Source organism: Ochlerotatus camptorhynchus, unplaced genomic scaffold, assembly GCF_037179485.1.
Source record: "Ochlerotatus camptorhynchus isolate MF236.1 unplaced genomic scaffold, CSIRO-AGI_Acam_v1.1 ptg000204l, whole genome shotgun sequence".
Classification (NCBI taxonomy): Eukaryota; Metazoa; Arthropoda; class Insecta; order Diptera; family Culicidae; genus Ochlerotatus; species Ochlerotatus camptorhynchus.
In genome coordinates, this window is record NW_027040694.1 from 959,690 (window position 1) to 981,858 (window position 22,169).

At 41.6% G+C, this 22,169-nt stretch overlaps 2 protein-coding genes across 2 annotated transcripts in view; one reads left to right on the forward strand and one right to left on the reverse strand.

The window, feature by feature from the left end:
* Positions 1 to 22,169, forward strand: part of Ns4 (Nucleostemin 4) — a 515,404-nt gene that overhangs the window by 39,055 nt on the left and 454,180 nt on the right. The gene's annotated exons all lie outside the window — the stretch shown is intronic.
* LOC135702991 (uncharacterized) overlaps positions 16,194 to 22,169 on the reverse strand; it is a 368,382-nt gene continuing 362,406 nt past the window's right edge. The window contains exons 11-12 of the mRNA XM_065224074.1: positions 18,665 to 18,769; positions 16,194 to 18,215 (exon numbers count right to left, since the gene is read on the reverse strand). Coding sequence (XP_065080146.1) covers positions 18,082 to 18,215; positions 18,665 to 18,769 — 239 coding nt within the window. The 3' untranslated portion in view covers positions 16,194 to 18,081. The remainder of the gene's footprint in view (positions 18,216 to 18,664; positions 18,770 to 22,169) is intronic.

Sequence of the window (22,169 nt, forward strand, 5' to 3'; positions counted from 1 at the left end):
GATGCAAATATTGACGACGAAAATATTGATAAACATATTGACGCAAAATCAAAAAAAGTCTGATTTTGTGTTTCAATATTTCCCCTCCAGATTAGGCAAGTCAAATGATCATCTTAGTTGATTTCAATTGGCTTGAAAAGTTGCGCCTGGTTCAACTTTTTTTCAATTCAAGTGAGTTGATCAAGTCAGTTGAATGGCATGGTTTGCACGTTCAATTCGCGTTCAAGTCAGTTGAATTCAACTGACTTGATCAATTGACTTACCCTATCTAAACTCGGGGGCAAAAATGAACCACTTTTCTGTCAAACGTGAACCAGCTCGTGATTGGCTGATTTGATGTGCATAAGATAGAGATAGATAAAGATAGAGATAGAGAAAGACATTAAAGAGTAAGAAGCCAATTGTCACCTCTTCCTCTTAGGTTATACTTGATGGAAGCCGCGAATCAAAAATTAATTTTGGACACCCACCTGGAAAATCCGACGTGGTCAGGTTCAAACATCGCGAAGTCGTTGAAATTGGGTAAATCGGCCGTGTGCAGTGTTCTCAAACGTTTTCGTGAGCGGCATACTATCGATCGGCAGGATCATAGCAAGCGTCGTAGTGGAACTTAGGATCGGAAGCTGCATTTGAAGGTGTTGAGAACGGTTAGGGCAAACCCAGGGTTGTCGGATTATGTTATCGCCAATAAATTCAATGCCAGCCAAAGCACCGTCAGAAGGATTCGTCAGCGAGAAGGATTTCGATCTTTTCGGACCAGTAAGCAACAAAACAGGACACTGAAGCATAATATAGTGGCCAAAAAACGTGCCCGGAAGTTGTACAATGAGGTTCTTACAAAGCACGATGGATGCATCCTCATGGACGACGAACTGTACGGGAAGATGGATTATGGACAGCTTACTGGACACACAACAGCACAAACTTGTCGGGCACTGTTTTGACATCGCTCATGAACTTGGAACTCCTTGCGTGTTGCCCCGCAGCAAACATGAAGTTTCATTCAAAGTGTTTTTATGATATCTAACATGAAGCTTTAGTGTGATAATTTATTAGCTAGAGAATGGTCTTAGAAGAGGGTAGGTAGATAGTTCCGTTGGGGTACGGCAGTATGAAAATTGAATAGAAGTTCAAAATGAGCGAAGGGCCATTGATGCGACAGTGCAAGTCAAACGCACACTGTTTGCCCAACCCGTACGATGTACGCGGAGATTTGAAGTATGTCGTCAAATCTACAGGCAAAAAGTGTGCGCCTGACTTTGCTCAAATACTGCCTGCGGCTGTGGAATAGCTCTAGCGGCAACGTGGGGTTTTAGGTAGTGATTAAACGGCGCTAGAACTATTCCACAGCCGCAGGCAGTATTTGAGCAAAGTCAGGCGCACACTTTTTGCCTGTAGATTTGAAGGCATACTTCAAATCTCCACGTACATCGTACGGGTTGAGCAAAGAGTGTGCGTTTGACTTGCACTGTCGCATCAATGACCCTTCGCTCATTTCCAACTTCTATTCAATTTTTATACTGCCGTACTCTAACGGAACTATCTACCTACCCTCTTCTAAGACCATTCTCTAGCTAATAAATTATCACACTAAAGCTTCATGTTAGATAGCATTTCCAACCAACTATGAAGTTCCAGTTTCATTGTTGTATGTTTTGTGAGAGCTGATATTTGTGCTCTTGGAATTGATCATTTTGTCAAGCTTCTGCATTCATGTTCCATCAGATGTCACAGCTGTTGTTTGCGGTGACATCTATCGGAAACTAAGCACAATCTGTTTTCCTATAATTGTTCACAGAGGACACTGCAGTGCAAAACATGTCTGGTACCTCTATATATGCATTTAGATTAATATTCGAAGTCCCTCCTTTTTATCACATTCTGCACACAAAATAGCTCACCCCTCATAGAATTTCCCGCCGATATTTATATATGGGGCGGAGCATAAAGTATGTTTTGCGCAGAATATGTAAAAAAGGAGGGACTTCAAATGTTAAAGCAAATGCATATATAGATGTACCAGACATGTTTTGTAGTGTCAGGTACTCTATTTTGTAATCTTTGAAAGGGAAATCACAAATCGAGTGTCAACAAAACACATGGCATGTTGAGAGATTGAGCTCGTGAGAGAGGATTTCTCTCTCAAATTTGAATTTTTTGGCTCTCTGGGGACTGGTAGTAAAGCAGGTAAAATTGTATGGGGAAAAATCATTTTTATTTTATTGTAGCTTGTTGAGCATTAATTTCCGGGAAAAAACTGAACGACAAAGCCCCTGACTAATTTCTTTAGGTTGTCGTTCACTTTTTTTGACCTGAATATGCACCGGAGGCGAATTAATCTCTCAATTTCTATATGGGGATTTTTATCACTTCCTACCAGCGGAACAGCGCCATCTCTGTGGAAAATGGTCGAACAAAATGATTAATTCCAACCTTAAGTAGTTTCAGATTGTGTACCGTGGTAGACGATCGGGTAGACGCTGGTATGTATACCGAATGTCGTTAACAATGGAAAGTCTTTCACGCACTTTTTCCATCACAAGGTAGTGGCACAGACAAACAGACGTAAGAATCACAATTACATTTATCGCAAATATGGTTTGTGCTCGCATTTTTCATAGTGGCGCCACTGAAGCGTTAAGCAAGCCACCACATTTCGAACTTATCAGTGATGCCAGTTTTTTCAGGTCAATTTAGTAGATGTAATCTCTTGAAAATGATAAGTGGTTAAGGCATTCCACTGGAGACACATACCACATCTGACGAAAACAGAAAAAAAGTTGAATATTACATTCAAACTGCTGCACATTCGTCATTCCGTTCGTAATACTGCGCTAAACGATAAATTTGGGAACAAATCATATTAATGACAGTAATATTCAATCAACTTTTACCAGTTATTGATGTTCAATACATCACAATGAATATGATTGATTGAAACATCAAGAGCAAATTTTCAATACGTCGAAAATATCAAAGGTAAACAAAGTCGAGCTATCAGTGTCAATCGAAGCTCCTGCTATATTACACTATAAAGACTGGACTCAGAAAAAATGAGACACACAAAAATGATCACCAAAAATTCATTTTAAATCGGATACTTCTCAAATTTTCAGGGATTAAATAACTATATATTATCTATGTTTTGGCATAATTTATTTATTGAATTTCCTCCCCCAAGCTTAAAACTTCTCATGAGATCTTGGGCGAGGCTTTGCCCATCTTCCTTACACAATTTCTCCCAGTTTGTCTTCAAAGCTTCATCGGTTTTGAATGTTTTTCCGCTTTTCTTCAACTTCTTCTTCATTATCGCCCAAAACTTTTCGATCGGACGAAGTTCTGGTGTATTTGGCGGGTTCGCCTCCTTCGGGACCACATTAACGCCCTTCGCTTCGTACCAATCCATTACAGGCTTGGCGTAATGGCACGAAGCGAGATCCGGCCAGAACAGCGTGGGACCACGGTGAGAGCGGAGAAAGGGCAGCAAGCACTTCTGCAAGCATTCCTCTCGATAAATCTGCCCGTTTATGGTGCCGGTTGTAACGAACGGCTTGCTGTACCGTCCGCACTCGCAGATCGCCTGCCACAACAGGTAATTCTTCGCGAATTTGTCCATCTTTCTATTCCGGAACTATTCCGGAACATCCATGCGGGACGCCACTCACGGTACAGCTTCCGCGCACGCAATTTGGCCACCGCGTTTTGCTTGTCAGTCCGGTTTGGTGCCTTCCTGACCTTAAAAACACGTAGCCCAGCCCGCTTCATGGTCTGCTGGACGAACCACTTCGACGAATTGACCTTTTTGGCCACGTCTCGGGTGGAAACGTTCGGATTATTCTTAAAGTACTGCCTTATCTTCCGCGCCTTCTCTGGGTATTCCGTAATCGGTTTTTGGCCGCTCGATGGTCTTCGTCTCCTGGAACATCTTCACAACGCGGGACACGGTCGAATGGTGGATTCCAAGCCTTTTGCCGATCCATCTGTGCGACTGACCAGGATTATCGATCACCGCGTTCAAGATTTGCTGGCGTAGCTCTTTTTGTTGCGAATGCATCTTGAAAACTACTTGACAGATCGCGATATATACACATATATACATAACATTCTAAACTAGTATTACCCAAAATTTCATTAATTTTTACCCACGCGATAAAAAGTTACACCCAAAACAAAGTGTCGCATTTTTTCCGAGTCCAGTCTTTATATTGTCCGAATATGGGATCCCATCCCATTTTTAAATTTATTTACCAGTCAAATTGCTTTTTGACGTAATCACTTTCCGATCAAAATATTTTTCGATGTTACTTAAGTCACCCGATTTCTATGCAGATACAAGTCTTAAGTAACAGCGCAGAGAAGCCCGTGAAAAGTGTACGTTCGTCGTTGCGCTTTCTCATTTTTTTTTTATAATGCGTTTATTTTTCCAGGCTCATTTGCTATAGCTTTGCGGAGCCAATATTCATTGATTAGATTACAAAATTACTTAAAACTAACGTTAGTAAAGCGGGGGCCGATTACTCGCGGCTATCTCGAGGTTAGGGGTGACAAATTGTAACAAATGGATGGCAGGGAAGGAATTGTGAACACAAGGTTTGGAGAGCAATGTGCTCTTGATCTCGAACTAAGCGACACTCTGATGAAAAAGACAAACATGGGGGTACACCGATGGGCAGCTAACAACTTGGGAGAGCACAAGATGACACTAACTACTAAATCCTCAGATCTATCCGTTTTAAAAACACATAAATTAAATTCAAATAGTCGAGATCTCGGCTCGCCAAGACATCTCTAACGGGTATCGCGGGTTGTTTTCCTCGGGCCCTGAGGGATGTGGATAACTCAGATCTGGCAACACGGTGTAAAGTACACGACCAAACAACATGCTCGATATCGTGATAACCACTGCCACACGCACATAAATTGCTGCCTGAGAGCCCAATTCGATAGAAGTGCGAGTCTAACGAGCAGTGATTGGACATAAGCCTTGATATAACTCGTATAAAGTCGCGGCTCATGTCCAACCCTTTGAACCATGGTTTGTTCGACACCTGTGGGAGAATAGAATGTAACCATCTTCCCAATTCACCATCATTCCATTTTTGTTGCCAACTGATGAGGACTTGCTGGCGAGCAATGGAGAAAAATTCGTTGAAGGCGATTTGTCGCTCAAAAATATCGCCTTCCATAGCGCCCACCTTAGCCAATGAGTCCGCTTTCTCATTACCCGGAATTGAGCAATGAGATGGGACCCAAGCTAAGGTGATAGTATAGGAGCAGTTAGATAAAGCACTCAGTTTAGATCGTATTTCAGGCAGGAAATACGAGGAGTGCTTCATCGGCCTCATTGAACGAATAGCCTCCAATGAGCTAAGACTATCTGTGAAAATGAAATAATGGTCAGAAGGTAGTGAGGCAATTCGCTCTACTGCGTAAAATATAGCTGCGAGTTCCGCAACGTATACTGAGCATGGTTTCTGCAGTTTATAAGAGGCGCTATGAAATTGATTAAATACATCAAATCCAGTGGAAGCATTTATGGTTGACCCATCTGTGAAAAATCTTTTATCGTTTCTTACATGGTGGTACTTGATTGCAAAAATTGAGGGAACAACCACCGACCGATGGCTTGAAAGCAATCACGATTGGAGATTAATGAAGAAGGGCCAACCTCCAGCGTCATGTACTCATAGTACAAACTCATGAATCTTGTTTGAGGATTTCGGTCGAGCAGCTTCTCAAAGTTTTCTATTATCAATGGGTTCATTACTTCACAACGGATAAGAAAACGGAAGGACAGTTCCGCGAAACGATCTGTCAGTGGCAGAACACCCGCGAGTACTTCGAGGCTCATCGTATGCGTCGAGTGCATACAGCCAAGCGCGATTCGGAGGCAACGGTATTGAACCCGTTGTAGCTTCAGGATGTGTGTTTTTGCCGCGGATTGAAAGCAGAAGCTACCGTACTCTAGGACCGACAAGATGGTTGTTCGATACAACCTGATCAGATCTTCCCGGTGTGCTCCCCACCAAGTTCCAGTAATTGTACGAAGAAAATTGATTCTTTGTTGGCATTTTTGTTTCACATACGCAATATGTTTTCCCCACGTGCTTTTGGAATCGAACCAGACACCTAAATACTTGAAAGATATACTTTGAGTGATTGTTCTACCCTTTAGTTGAAACTGTAACTGTGCAGGATGATGCTTCCTAGAAAAAACAACCAACTCAGTTTTCTCCGGAGAGAATTCGATACCCAGCTTCATAGCCCAAGTAGACAAATTGTCTAAGGTATCTTGCAATGGCTCTTCTAAGACCATTCTCTAGCTAATAAATTATCACACTAAAGCTTCATGTTAGATAGCATTTCCAACCAACTATGAAGTTCCAGTTTCATTGTTGTATGTTTTGTGAGAGCTGATATTTGTGCTCTTGGAATTGATCATTTTGTCAAGCTTCTGCATTCATGTTCCATCAGATGTCACAGCTGTTGTTTGCGGTGACATCTATCGGAAACTAAGCACAATCTGTTTTCCTATAATTGTTCACAGAGGACACTGCAGTGCAAAACATGTCTGGTACCTCTATATATGCATTTAGATTAATATTCGAAGTCCCTCCTTTTTATCACATTCTGCACACAAAATAGCTCACCCCTCATAGAATTTCCCGCCGATATTTATATATGGGGCGGAGCATAAAGTATGTTTTGCGCAGAATATGTAAAAAAGGAGGGACTTCAAATGTTAAAGCAAATGCATATATAGATGTACCAGACATGTTTTGTAGTGTCAGGTACTCTATTTTGTAATCTTTGAAAGGGAAATCACAAATCGAGTGTCAACAAAACACATGGCATGTTGAGAGATTGAGCTCGTGAGAGAGGATTTCTCTCTCAAATTTGAATTTTTTGGCTCTCTGGGGACTGGTAGTAAAGCAGGTAAAATTGTATGGGGAAAAATCATTTTTATTTTATTGTAGCTTGTTGAGCATTAATTTCCGGGAAAAAACTGAACGACAAAGCCCCTGACTAATTTCTTTAGGTTGTCGTTCACTTTTTTTGCCCTGAATATGCACCGGAGGCGAATTAATCTCTCAATTTCTATATGGGGATTTTTATCACTTCCTACCAGCGGAACAGCGCCATCTCTGTGGAAAATGGTCGAACAAAATGATTAATTCCAACCTTAAGTAGTTTCAGATTGTGTACCGTGGTAGACGATCGGGTAGACGCTGGTATGTATACCGAATGTCGTTAACAATGGAAAGTCTTTCACGCACTTTTTCCATCACAAGGTAGTGGCACAGACAAACAGACGTAAGAATCACAATTACATTTATCGCAAATATGGTTTGTGCTCGCATTTTTCATAGTGGCGCCACTGAAGCGTTAAGCAAGCCACCACATTTCGAACTTATCAGTGATGCCAGTTTTTTCAGGTCAATTTAGTAGATGTAATCTCTTGAAAATGATAAGTGGTTAAGGCATTCCACTGGAGACACATACCACATCTGACGAAAACAGAAAAAAAGTTGAATATTACATTCAAACTGCTGCACATTCGTCATTCCGTTCGTAATACTGCGCTAAACGATAAATTTGGGAACAAATCATATTAATGACAGTAATATTCAATCAACTTTTACCAGTTATTGATGTTCAATACATCACAATGAATATGATTGATTGAAACATCAAGAGCAAATTTTCAATACGTCGAAAATATCAAAGGTAAACAAAGTCGAGCTATCAGTGTCAATCGAAGCTCCTGCTATATTACACTATAAAGACTGGACTCAGAAAAAATGAGACACACAAAAATGATCACCAAAAATTCATTTTAAATCGGATACTTCTCAAATTTTCAGGGATTAAATAACTATATATTATCTATGTTTTGGCATAATTTATTTATTGAATTTCCTCCCCCAAGCTTAAAACTTCTCATGAGATCTTGGGCGAGGCTTTGCCCATCTTCCTTACACAATTTCTCCCAGTTTGTCTTCAAAGCTTCATCGGTTTTGAATGTTTTTCCGCTTTTCTTCAACTTCTTCTTCATTATCGCCCAAAACTTTTCGATCGGACGAAGTTCTGGTGTATTTGGCGGGTTCGCCTCCTTCGGGACCACATTAACGCCCTTCGCTTCGTACCAATCCAATTTGGCCACCGCGTTTTGCTTGTCAGTCCGGTTTGGTGCCTTCCTGACCTTAAAAACACGTAGCCCAGCCCGCTTCATGGTCTGCTGGACGAACCACTTCGACGAATTGACCTTTTTGGCCACGTCTCGGGTGGAAACGTTCGGATTATTCTTAAAGTACTGCCTTATCTTCCGCGCCTTCTCTGGGTATTCCGTAATCGGTTTTTGGCCGCTCGATGGTCTTCGTCTCCTGGAACATCTTCACAACGCGGGACACGGTCGAATGGTGGATTCCAAGCCTTTTGCCGATCCATCTGTGCGACTGACCAGGATTATCGATCACCGCGTTCAAGATTTGCTGGCGTAGCTCTTTTTGTTGCGAATGCATCTTGAAAACTACTTGACAGATCGCGATATATACACATATATACATAACATTCTAAACTAGTATTACCCAAAATTTCATTAATTTTTACCCACGCGATAAAAAGTTACACCCAAAACAAAGTGTCGCATTTTTTCCGAGTCCAGTCTTTATATTGTCCGAATATGGGATCCCATCCCATTTTTAAATTTATTTACCAGTCAAATTGCTTTTTGACGTAATCACTTTCCGATCAAAATATTTTTCGATGTTACTTAAGTCACCCGATTTCTATGCAGATACAAGTCTTAAGTAACAGCGCAGAGAAGCCCGTGAAAAGTGTACGTTCGTCGTTGCGCTTTCTCATTTTTTTTTTATAATGCGTTTATTTTTCCAGGCTCATTTGCTATAGCTTTGCGGAGCCAATATTCATTGATTAGATTACAAAATTACTTAAAACTAACGTTAGTAAAGCGGGGGCCGATTACTCGCGGCTATCTCGAGGTTAGGGGTGACAAATTGTAACAAATGGATGGCAGGGAAGGAATTGTGAACACAAGGTTTGGAGAGCAATGTGCTCTTGATCTCGAACTAAGCGACACTCTGATGAAAAAGACAAACATGGGGGTACACCGATGGGCAGCTAACAACTTGGGAGAGCACAAGATGACACTAACTACTAAATCCTCAGATCTATCCGTTTTAAAAACACATAAATTAAATTCAAATAGTCGAGATCTCGGCTCGCCAAGACATCTCTAACGGGTATCGCGGGTTGTTTTCCTCGGGCCCTGAGGGATGTGGATAACTCAGATCTGGCAACACGGTGTAAAGTACACGACCAAACAACATGCTCGATATCGTGATAACCACTGCCACACGCACATAAATTGCTGCCTGAGAGCCCAATTCGATAGAAGTGCGAGTCTAACGAGCAGTGATTGGACATAAGCCTTGATATAACTCGTATAAAGTCGCGGCTCATGTCCAACCCTTTGAACCATGGTTTGTTCGACACCTGTGGGAGAATAGAATGTAACCATCTTCCCAATTCACCATCATTCCATTTTTGTTGCCAACTGATGAGGACTTGCTGGCGAGCAATGGAGAAAAATTCGTTGAAGGCGATTTGTCGCTCAAAAATATCGCCTTCCATAGCGCCCACCTTAGCCAATGAGTCCGCTTTCTCATTACCCGGAATTGAGCAATGAGATGGGACCCAAGCTAAGGTGATAGTATAGGAGCAGTTAGATAAAGCACTCAGTTTAGATCGTATTTCAGGCAGGAAATACGAGGAGTGCTTCATCGGCCTCATTGAACGAATAGCCTCCAATGAGCTAAGACTATCTGTGAAAATGAAATAATGGTCAGAAGGTAGTGAGGCAATTCGCTCTACTGCGTAAAATATAGCTGCGAGTTCCGCAACGTATACTGAGCATGGTTTCTGCAGTTTATAAGAGGCGCTATGAAATTGATTAAATACATCAAATCCAGTGGAAGCATTTATGGTTGACCCATCTGTGAAAAATCTTTTATCGTTTCTTACATGGTGGTACTTGATTGCAAAAATTGAGGGAACAACCACCGACCGATGGCTTGAAAGCAATCACGATTGGAGATTAATGAAGAAGGGCCAACCTCCAGCGTCATGTACTCATAGTACAAACTCATGAATCTTGTTTGAGGATTTCGGTCGAGCAGCTTCTCAAAGTTTTCTATTATCAATGGGTTCATTACTTCACAACGGATAAGAAAACGGAAGGACAGTTCCGCGAAACGATCTGTCAGTGGCAGAACACCCGCGAGTACTTCGAGGCTCATCGTATGCGTCGAGTGCATACAGCCAAGCGCGATTCGGAGGCAACGGTATTGAACCCGTTGTAGCTTCAGGATGTGTGTTTTTGCCGCGGATTGAAAGCAGAAGCTACCGTACTCTAGGACCGACAAGATGGTTGTTCGATACAACCTGATCAGATCTTCCCGGTGTGCTCCCCACCAAGTTCCAGTAATTGTACGAAGAAAATTGATTCTTTGTTGGCATTTTTGTTTCACATACGCAATATGTTTTCCCCACGTGCTTTTGGAATCGAACCAGACACCTAAATACTTGAAAGATATACTTTGAGTGATTGTTCTACCCTTTAGTTGAAACTGTAACTGTGCAGGATGATGCTTCCTAGAAAAAACAACCAACTCAGTTTTCTCCGGAGAGAATTCGATACCCAGCTTCATAGCCCAAGTAGACAAATTGTCTAAGGTATCTTGCAATGGTCCTTGCAGGTCCGGTGCACTTGGCCCTATAACAGACACAACGCCGTCATCTGCAAGCTGCCTTAGCGAGCAATTTTCATCAAGACAACCATCAATGTCTTTTACATAAAAATTATAAAGAAGGGGGCTTAAACATGAGCCCTGGGGGAGACCCATGTAACTAATTCGTGAAGTTGTCGAGTTTCCATGAGAAAAGCTCATATATTTCTCAGACAACAAGTTGCTCAAATAGTTGTTCATAATTGGTGAAAGCCCACTATCGTGGAGTTTATCCGAAAGGACATCGATACAAACAGAATCAAAAGCCCCCTTAATGTCCAAGAAAACTGAACCCATTTGCTGTTTTTGCGCATAGGCCAGTTGAATTTCAGTTGAAAGCAACGCAAGACAGTCGCTCGTTCCTTTGCCTCTCCGAAATCCAAATTGCGTATCTGAAAGTAAACCATTCGACTCGACCCATTTGTCTAGACGAAAAAGAATCATTTTCTCCAACAATTTCCGTATACAGGACAGCATCGCGATGGGACGGTACGAGTTATAATCCGACGCGGGTTTACCGGGTTTTCGAATGGCGATAACTCTTACTTGCCTCCAATCATCCGGAACAATGTTGTGCTCCAGAAATTGATTGAATAAGTTCAACAAGCGTCTCTTCGCGACGTCTGGGAGATTTTTAAGCAAGTTGAACTTGATTCTATCCATTCCTGGAGCTGAGTTGTTACATGAGCGGAGAGCAAGTGAGAATTCCACCATCGAAAACGGGGAATCTATTTCGTTACTACCCGACGGACGATCACGAACGTTGGTTTGAACCGACACCGAATCCGGGCAAACTTTCCGCGCGAAGCTGAATATCCAACTGTCTGAGTACTCCTTGTCTTCGTTGACCGGTGATGACGCGTTTCGCATTCTCCTGCCGACATTCCAGAGTGTTCTCATGGAAGTCTCTCGCGGCAACCCATCGACGAACCGACGCCAGTAACCGCGTTTTTTGGCTTTAATCAAGCCCTTAAAAGTTTTCTCGAGGTCGGTGTACCGCTCGAAATCCCCGACCTTACCGTGTCTGCGGAAGCGTTTAAACGCGGCGGACTTCTCGCTGTTCGCGTCGGTGCAATCCTTATCCCACCACGGAGTGGGAGGTCGTTTGCGAACGGAAACACCCGGAACACGTTTCGTCTGTGCTTGCAGCGCACAATCGATGATTAGACGCGCGAGAAAGGAGTACTCATCCAGTGGAGGAAGTGTTTCAATCGATTGACTGGCATCAATAACCGCGGACGCAAATTTTTGCCAGTCAATGTTTTTCGTAAGATCGTACGCGATGTCAATCGAGCGAGTAGAAGATGAACCATTGGTAATATAAATTTTGATTGGCAAGTGGTCACTACCGTAGGGATCTTGGATTACTTTCCACGAGCAATCCAACGATAGTGAACTCGAACAGAGGGAGAGGTCTAATCTACTTTCTCTTGTTGGAGGTTTGGCTACTCGTGTTACTTCCCCAGTGTTTAGAATTGTCATATTGAAGCTATCGCAAAGGTCGTATATCAACGTTGAGCGGTTGTCATCGTACAGTTCCCCCCAGCCTGTACCGTGGGAGTTAAAATCTCCTAATATCAACCGAGGCTCAGGTAAAACTGAGCAGATATCTGAGAAACCTTGGCGAGAAATCGCAGTTCTCGGAGGAAGATGTACTGAGGCAATACTGAGACTTTTACCTCGAACATTTACCTGACATGCAACTACTTCAATGCCTGTCACGGAAGGCAGATCGATTCTATAAAAGGAATGGAGTTTGTTGATCCCGAGAAGCACCCCTCCATACGAATCTGCTCGATCAAGGCGAATAATGTTAAAATCGTGGAAAGGAAGATTTGTGTCTGAAGAGAGCCATGTTTCACAAAGAGCAAATGCATCACAAAGTGAGGAGTGAACTAAAAATTTGAATGCGTCAAGTTTTGGTATAAGACTTCTACAGTTCCACTGCAGGACTGAGATCATATCCCCGACCTCATTTGGAGAATTATCCATCAAAGGATATGATCGATGCAAGGAAGGACCACTTGGAAGCTAGTTGCTTCAAAAGAGTTTTCACAATTGGAAGCACTAAATTAATAATGTTCCTCGTTGAGTCAGAGACATTGAATATATTGAAGATGCTCTCCACAATTCCAGAAAACGTGAACATGGGAGCATGTTCTTGCTGATTTTTCAGCTGTTCTTCTGGCTGAAAAAATGGGATATCTGGGGTTTTAGATGATCCCGGAAGTGGCAGAAAGTCTTTGTTAAAATTACAAACTTTAAATCCCGGTGGTGGGGGTTTTGGTACATTTCCGCTACCTCTTAAATTTGTCAAGGTTGGTTGAGAGTCCAAACGAGAGGCCTCACGAGGTTTTTGGATGACGTTTGTTTTGCATCGCTTCCTCGGGTTGCCGTTAAAGACAAAGGGACGATCCTCACCAACCTCTGAATCAGAGCCCTGATCATCATCTGGCAGGAGGTGGAATGTGTTGTTGCTTTTTTGGGTAGTTTGGGAAGATGAAGCGGTCATTTTCAAAATTTCTGCTAGTGAACGCTTAGAGCGAGCTTCCAATGACCGCTTAAGTTTTTCTCCCTGCTGTTTGTACTTCGGGCAATCACTCAGAGCATGCGGAGTATCCTTGCAGTAAACACATTTTGGGGCAGCACCACAAGGACCTTCCGTATGCACCTCCCCACATTGATCGCAGCGCGGTTTGTTTGAGCAATAGTCTGCGGTGTGACCTAGTTGCTTGCATTTTAAGCAATTCATTACCCTCGGTACAAACAAGCGTACAGGTAGTCGAACCTTCCCAATTGTGACGTAGTCAGGTAATGCCGATCCTGAAAAGGTCACACGAAACGAGTCTGATAAGGTATACCTTTTTTTCGTACCTATGAGCGACACTGACTGTAGTTGAGTGCAGGACAGTATCTTGACTCTTGGGAGGCAACGATTTTTGAAGATGCCGAAGGATTCGGCGTGCAAGAAATCTTCGCAAGTTAGACTCGCTTCGGTGACCACTCCTTCAATTTCTACATCACAACTGGGGACGTAGACTCGATATTCTATCGAAAAACGCTCGCATGCAACGATCCGGTTGGCCTGCTTCCGGTCGTCAACGGTAACTCGCAGTTTGTTTGGCGTCACCTTAAAAATGTCGGTAACGGCCGAGAAATGTGTTGTCAGATCTTTAGAAATCCGAGTAATATTCAAAGGTTTTTGTTTGGGCCGGAAAAATACAACCCACGGACCTTTCGAGTCATCAGGGTATGCTTTGTGGCGGGGGGTCGCAGAAGTTTTTGGGGGAACGGGTGGAGTAGGGGGAACAGGTAGACGAGGTGGCGATGGTGGAGAAGGGGGAGTAGGAGGAGAAGGAGGCAGTGGTTTGACACTCCCTTTAGGGTAGGCTCCAGTGTTTTTGTTGGTGAGCAAATCAAGTGATTCTTCAAGGATATCCATTTCCTCAGAAGAATCGAGCTTTTCAAATGAAGGAGACTTAATTGACTCATCATCTGAGATGTCAAGCGACAATCCCCCGCCTTTATTTTTGTCATCCATTGCGGTGCCTTAAGGTATCACCGCAATGGAATGTATAGAAAACTTTGATGTTAATAATTCAAATATTTTCCTTGCCACAAATTTGAAATCAATCAATAATTAAAAATGAAAAAAGAAAAAAAAGAAGTATATGGGATAGAATCTACCGCACTCTAGGTAAATTGCTCAGCAAAAAAATTATAATAATAAAAAAAAAAACAAATAAAAACAAGGGAAACTAATGTATATAAATTAAATAATAAGCAAGAAAGGGTAAGCAACGCTGTAGGGGAATTAATCAGATCTTAAAAATCGGAAAACAAACCAAACAGAAAAAAAAACTTCTGATGAAAAAAAAAAAAATTACTTATCTCTCTATACCGGGATGGCGCGTCTTCCCAACGGAGAAGAAATCCACTATGCGATGAAGCAGTGGGTATTCTATAGATGCAGGCAAAAACACGTGCTGGCTAACAAAGGGCCCGCTTCGATAGCCCGAATCTGTTGTTGTGTTGTGGTACGGCTGATGACCTTGCTGTTGAACGATGCAAATGTGATGGTGCGATCGGATGATGGGATGACTCGGTTGATGGCGTTAAAGTTGGACGGGCGAACCTCCGGTCTCGCCGAGGCCGCTGCTTCCAGAGTAGAGCGTCTTGGTCCGCTAGTGGTACTTTTTGCTTTAGTCACTAGCAGGGGAGTGGATCAAAAAAACCCCGTTCGGGGAAAAAATCCAATATACAGAGCGCAGAAAAAAAAAAAAAACTTGTGACGATGGAGAGTAGCACAAAGTGAACTTGATCAGCCGAACGTTCGACAAGGAATGAGCTTTCTCATTATTAAATTGGATAAATCGAACTGTTTGTTGCTAAGATGATTTCAGTGGTCTTAAAATGATGAATGGGTTGCACGAAAGGAGACGTGATTGATAATTCTCCCGAATATCCTGGTAAATATACTTTGACTTAAGTAACATTAGGGGGCCACCAAACGACGTATAATAACTTTTGACTCAAAAACCAGTATTTTTTAGTATGAAAGCTAGCGATCTGCTTTGTATGATTAAAACCCTAATTAATATGTTAAACATTGCTATCATTATGAGATTATACGTTTTTAATTGGAAATAGGAATAACTTTTCGGTCATCAAAACAAAACTTTATTTTTCTCGGATCGGTGCGAATGTTACTTTCGACATGATGAAAATTTGCTCTTGACATATAATATTTTTTGCTGTGTAAATATTAAAGTCATGAGCGGTGGTAGAAAGGGCACTCATTAGTGATGCGTTACCACGTTTAACACGTTTCCAGCAAAAGAAAATGCACACTAAACAATCAAAACAAATCCCTAAACAAAGTCTGAGTTTCTGTGAATATCTCCTACGGATCCGTATTTCTGCAAAATTCAATCAAACCGACATCACTTACTTGCATCTGGTTTGTTTTTATTCAACACAGCTGGTGTGTTGACAGATCGAGGGAAAAGCAACTAGTGAAAAAATGGCATGAACGAGGGATGCTCCGGTTGCAAATCAATGCTTGGGAATGTGCATGGTAGAGGGTGCTATTTTGCATGCAAAATACGCTTAACGATATGCTTTCCGTCAATGCAAAGGTGGTCGATTGGTGATTCTGTCTACTTTGGTCATCTCCAGGTGTACCCTTATGGAAGGCTGCGCTGAAACTAAATACCACACGTATGGCTATGTTCTTGGAGGCAAAGGAATCCATCAGTTGTCTCTTAGATTCTGGGGTGATCTCCAACGTGATTCTTCGATACAGAAGTTTCCTAAATGAAAGCCAATTAAAACATGGATAGTTCGGACACAATGAGCTCCACCACCGGCCGATCGCTAGGTTCATTGTTTCACTTTATTTTTCGGCATGGAAGTACAATGTTTGATTCGGCAAATAAATATTTCCTTAAAAAATTAAGAAAATAACGGATTTATGAAAGAAAGAAATCGTTTCCCACTTCACATTCTCCCAGCGTGGAAATCTTAAACGAAAAAGAAAACAAATTGAATAATCGAAAATTAGATTCGTCTTCGAAATGAGATGTCCCCATTGCGGGAAAATCCCACCAACGTGATTTTTTTTACAGCACATACGGCTTTGTTCTTCCGTTTAAATACATTATTAGTTCAATTTTTGTTAGCATTTCCGTTAGTTTTGTTTTTGCATCGCACGTGCGAACGGGCCCACAAACTAAATGATAAAAATCCTCATCCTATCACACCTTCTCGTCGTGTCTCTGTTTGTTTTCAATCACAATTCACTTGGCCAGCTGCATCGTTCCGGATTCCATTCCCTCATCAGTTCCACAGGTTTTTTTTTCTCCATACAATTTGGTTATAGCGTTAAATTTCCTCGGTATTTTCCTCCTTTAAAGCACATGTTGATTTTCTTTTCAGTGTGGTAAGTTACTTTCAATTGTTCTCTACCTTCCTCATCAAAGCAGGCTGCATATTATAGGCGCGTTTAACATCTAATCTTTGGCTTACTTTGTTTTGTGTTGTTTTAGCAGTCACTTTTGCATTCTTGGGTTTCAAAACGCCCTTTGCTTTTCTTCGTTCTATTTTCCAGAATGGTGGTTCGTTTATGTTTTGTTTTTTTCTACAGAACTTAGATTGGAAAATATACATCGATACTCTAACATGGAACTATCAAGTTAGCAATTTTTTTTTTGCTCGTTTTGCTTTGAATATATTTGTATAATTTTAGAAAATATTACATATTACCCGGTGTGATCCAAGCTGCGACTTTCGAGTACTAATTTTTAGATTGAGTTTTCCTGGCATTTTCAAAGCGGAAAAGTAAGAAAATATTTTCGGGACTCAAAAAATATCGAGGAAATAAGTTATCAAAATTCGTTAGCAGTTGCTTAATATAAATATTTTTTTTGTTCGTTTTATATCTTGTTTCTCTCACGATAACCATTGTTTTTTTTGTGTTGAATGCTATATAAGAGATTTGTAGTTTGTATATAATAATTTTTCAGCGTGCAAAATAGTTACCGTGTATGTGTGTGTGTGTGTATGTATAGAGTTTTCTAATATTTGTTTGCTCGAATTCTATAAGCTATTCAACTACGACGATTTTTTTCCATTGTTTCTTAGAGCGACAAAATATCTGGCTTTGACTCTTGAACTGAGCGCATTTTGAATCCTTCTTCCAATAATTGAACTGTGGATTAGACTTACCTTTAACGGCGATGATAATGTTGGGTTTCCTTACTCTCATCATCAATCATCTATGATGACGATGATGACGATGATGATGCTCCAGTGGCCATGATAATGAAGATGAGTTGATGATATGATTTATTTGTGTGGGTTGCTGGTTACTGCTGCTGCTGCTGCTGCAGATGATGGCGTCCTTGCCCTTGAGAAGCGGCGGGCATGTCTTTTGTTGCATTAGGTGGTGTGACACACGTGTAAAGGGTACAATAAGATTGATGTACATACAGACAAGATGGAGAGACAGCAGTACGACATTATTCTGTACTCGGTTTTCGAAATGCACTACCATTTTAGCACGTGACGGATGTGATGGCGAAAGTTATCCTCGCATAATTATGATGGCGACGGTTGATGATGGTTTGCTTTCATTCTTCCATACCCATTCCTATAATGACTCCATTGTTCTTCTACATGCATTATCATTGTTTTGAGTATTCGTTCATGCTTTGTTCTGTTTGTTTGTTATGTAACTTTTCGTTTGGTTGATTGCGGGAAGTGATGGGATGCTTTACAGTTCAGCTAGTTCCTTACTGTCTAGTTCAAGGCGTTGTTTTCTTTTGTTCCTGTAGCGCATTATGACCGCGAATACGATGCCATTAACAATAAATAGGGCAGCGATTATCATTGACGGAATCACGATGTCTGAAACGGTAGAAGATAGAAATAGTAGGTGTATTTGAATGTTCAAATAGAGCAACAGACTTGAAGAATTTGTGGAGATTTTTGCGAATTCATAAGGTAAATTTTGGATTGGTCCATCTTTGACAACACATAATTTAAGACTTTTTAGCTATCTTTAAAATTCAATAGGGGAGGTGTACTAGTTATGGTACTATTTAACAAATTTGACCAATGGGGTTTATATGGAGCATGGGGAAAAACTCAAAATAATGAGCATTCTTCCAAATGCATTAAATATTTTAAATTCATAGTTTGTGCTACAAAAAATCAATAATTCAACAGTTCAGTAATCTAAAAATCAGTTTTCCGTCTTTCCCACAGTTTCCCTAAATACCCCTGCAAAATTGACGTATCGGACTATAATGTATCTAAATGTACCACCCACGCTTAAATAAAGAACTTGCACTTACCATAAACAGTGTCTGCTTTGTTATCAGACATGGTTTCAGAATCACTTATTTTACGCTTTTGCTCGTAATGGGACACTAGACCACTTCCTTCAGTGGCACGTTTTTCTGAAAAAAGAAAAAAAAAAATACACTAAAATTAATAATAGTTCATTGAGTGCCACTCAATCATATCGATTGCCAATTCAACCTGAGATAAACAAAACAGGTATCACTTGTACTGGAGCCGATAAGATTCACCTGCTATCAATCGAGTTTTGAATTGCAACTGGAGCTTTGGTTTTGAATTGTGAACCAAATTTACCACTACAGGCGACTTCGTACTGATAGCAGCGATAGCAGACTACTGCCTCAATTGACCATCATGCAAACGCTGAACAGCACCGGCATCATTATTTTCTTATTCGCTGCTCTACTGATACCGGGAATCCGCATCTCGTTTAAGGTGATTCGTTGAAGAGTCCAAATATGGCCTATCACTTCAAGTTTTCTAGAGGAGCAATCTCGGACTCTGCTGGGATTTAGCACATGAAATTAGAACTCTCTGTATGCTGCACTGCAGCGCACGATTAGTTCCAGTTTCAGTGTTGTATGTTTTGTGAGAGCTGATATTTGTGTTCTTGAAATTTGTGTATTTTTTTTAGAGTAATCAGAAATAAGCACCCATATTCTCGTTTTCATTCGAACCGTTTTTCCATTAAAAAAATGTACGAAAAATACGGTTCAAATGAAAACAAGAATATGTGTGAAGGTTTCCACGGCAATTCACCTTAAAACTCGTCTTGTAAAAATATACACTTCACCCTATTACGAATGACTAGGTGACGACAAAGACGACGACGACGACCACGCGTTCTCTGACGCTTGTTTTTAGTAATTAGCCACAACCAATCGTGGAATTCAATTGAGATTTTTCTGTATGACAACATTCGTCCGATTGGCGTTCTTTTTCGGTTTAAAAGTTATCTTGAAAATCATTCTACTAAGCTTTTTTTTCAACAAAAATCTAAGTGTTGACATACCGGTACCGGATCACTTGATTAGCAACAACACGACCCATAATCGGTCGTTCCAACAAAGAACGCATTTTGTCGTAATAATGTTATGTCAACCCACTACATGTGAACTTGTTCTTAGCTAACAACTGAGCTATCAACCAGCAGCTGTGTGTAGCAAGTATAGGTAGTAGCACCATCACTTGGGTGGCTGGTCCGGTCGGTCCACGATCATTCAGTGGATGTATGAATTGTGAGAGTAGGCTAATACTTATGCGGGAAAGTCGAGAGCTGTTATCAACATTACAAATTCTCACATTCGCTTTCGGACACATTTAAGTGCCTACGTGATTGCGAGTCAGTGTGGGAGAGCGAGCGAGATGGTAAAAATGCATTACGGGTTCCCCTTTTTGAAGTGCCTGCCTGCCTACTGTGCTAATTGAATGTTTGAATGATTTTGAGGGTCTCATGTTGCTGGTCGTGGTAATTCCGTTAATGGAGGATTACATTATGAAATAACCGCCAGAATTAGCACAGACAAAACACGTTCCGGGTGTTTGCGTTCGCAAACGACCTCTCACTCCGTGGTGGGATAAGGAATGTTCCGACGCGAACAACGAGAAGTACGCCGTGTTTAAACGCTTCCGCAAACACGGTAGGGTCGAAGATTTTGAGCGATACACGGGCCCGCGAAAACATTTAAGAGCTTCATCAAAGTTGAGAAACGCGGTTACTGACGGCGGTTCGTAGACAGGCTATCGCATACCATGAGATCGCTCTGGAATGTCGGCAGGAGAATGCGAAACGCGTCATCACCGGTCAACGAAGACACGGAGTATTCGGACAGATAGATCCTAAGCTTCGCGCACAAAGTTTGTCCTGATTGAAACCAATATTCGTGATCCTCCATCGGCTAGGAACGTCATAGATTCCTTTTTTTCGATGACAGAATTCTCACTTGCTCTCCTTTCATGTAACAATTCAGCTCCAGAAATGGATAGAATCAAGTTCAACTTACTTAAAAAAAAACTCCCAGACGTCTGGAGCAGATCAATGTTCCGGATGATTGGAGGCAAATAAGAGTTATTGCCATTAGGAAATCTGATAAACCCGCGTCGGATTATTACTCGTACCGTCCCATCGCGATGCTATCCTGCATACGGAAATTGTTGGAGAAAATGATTCTTCCTCGGCTGGACAAGTGGGTCGAGACGAATGGTTTACTTTCAGATACGCAATTTAGATTTCGTTGGGGCAAAGGAACGAATGCCTGCCTTGCGTTGCTTTCTACTGAAATTCAGCTTGAAAACAGCAAATGGGTTCAGTTTTCTTGGACATTCTTCTTCTTCTTCGCATTTCAAGCTTATTGCATATCGCATATTAGCTTATTGCGTGCTCTCAACTTAGTGTTTTCATGATGCACTTCCACAGTTATTAATTGAGAGCTTTCGATGCCTGTACCATTTTTGCATTGGTATAATTGTGTGGCAAGTCCAATCATACTTCTATGCCCAGGGAAGTCGAGAAATTTTCCAACCTGAAAAATTGCTAGACCGGACCGGGAATCAAACTCAGCCACCTCCAGCATGGTCTTGCTTTGTAGCTGCGCCTTTACCGGCTGAGCTAAGGGAGGCCCCCTTGGACATTAAGGGAGCTTTTGATTCCGTTTGTATCGGCGTCTTTTCGGACAAACTCCGCACAAGTTATGAACAACTTCTGCCGGCGCCGGTGGTGTAGTGGTAAGCGTGACTGCTTTCTCACCCCAATGGGTCTGGCTTCAATCCCAGTTGAGGTCGGTGGGATTTTTCTGAGGCATAACAATCTCTGGTCACGTCTTTCTTCGGAAGGGAAGTAAAGCCGTTGGTCCCGGTTCATGTACGTTGATGAATGGGTGCGATATTCTACGCAGGTGTGGAAGCTGCCTTCCTGCACATTCGATTGCCATTAATGAATGCACGCAAAAAAAAAAACCGTTCCTTTATTCGTGAAGAAAAAATCATTATTCCGTGAACTGCTAGTTCATCTGAATTCATGACTTTATTCCCGTATTCACTTAATTCGGATTTTCAAGAATGTAATCACAAATCCATGAACATAGTTCACACCTATTCAGTGCAACCAAAAAAATCGTAACGCTATATCAAATTTAAAATGAAATCATGATTTCGTGAACCATGAACCCATAAGCGTGATTTCGTTCCTGCTATCGTGAACTTGAATCACGAGCAGTTGTTTATGACCAGTTGTTTGGCAGGCAAGGTGTCCCGGAGAAGGTTCAATTTCACTTATATCAGCTAGGTATATACTATTCCGGCGGTGGCAGTAGAATTGGTAAACCAACGAGTGCTGAATTCACCAATCAATATATTTTATACGGCGAATGATCGTCTAGTTTACGGGCACTGGTACAGCATCAATTTCGTCTAGCTTCGGAGTGAACAGTGGAGCCGGCTCCAGTGCAGTTGTTTTGGGCGCTAGCTGCTTTGAAGAGTTGTCTGGATTTTTTCCCAGCG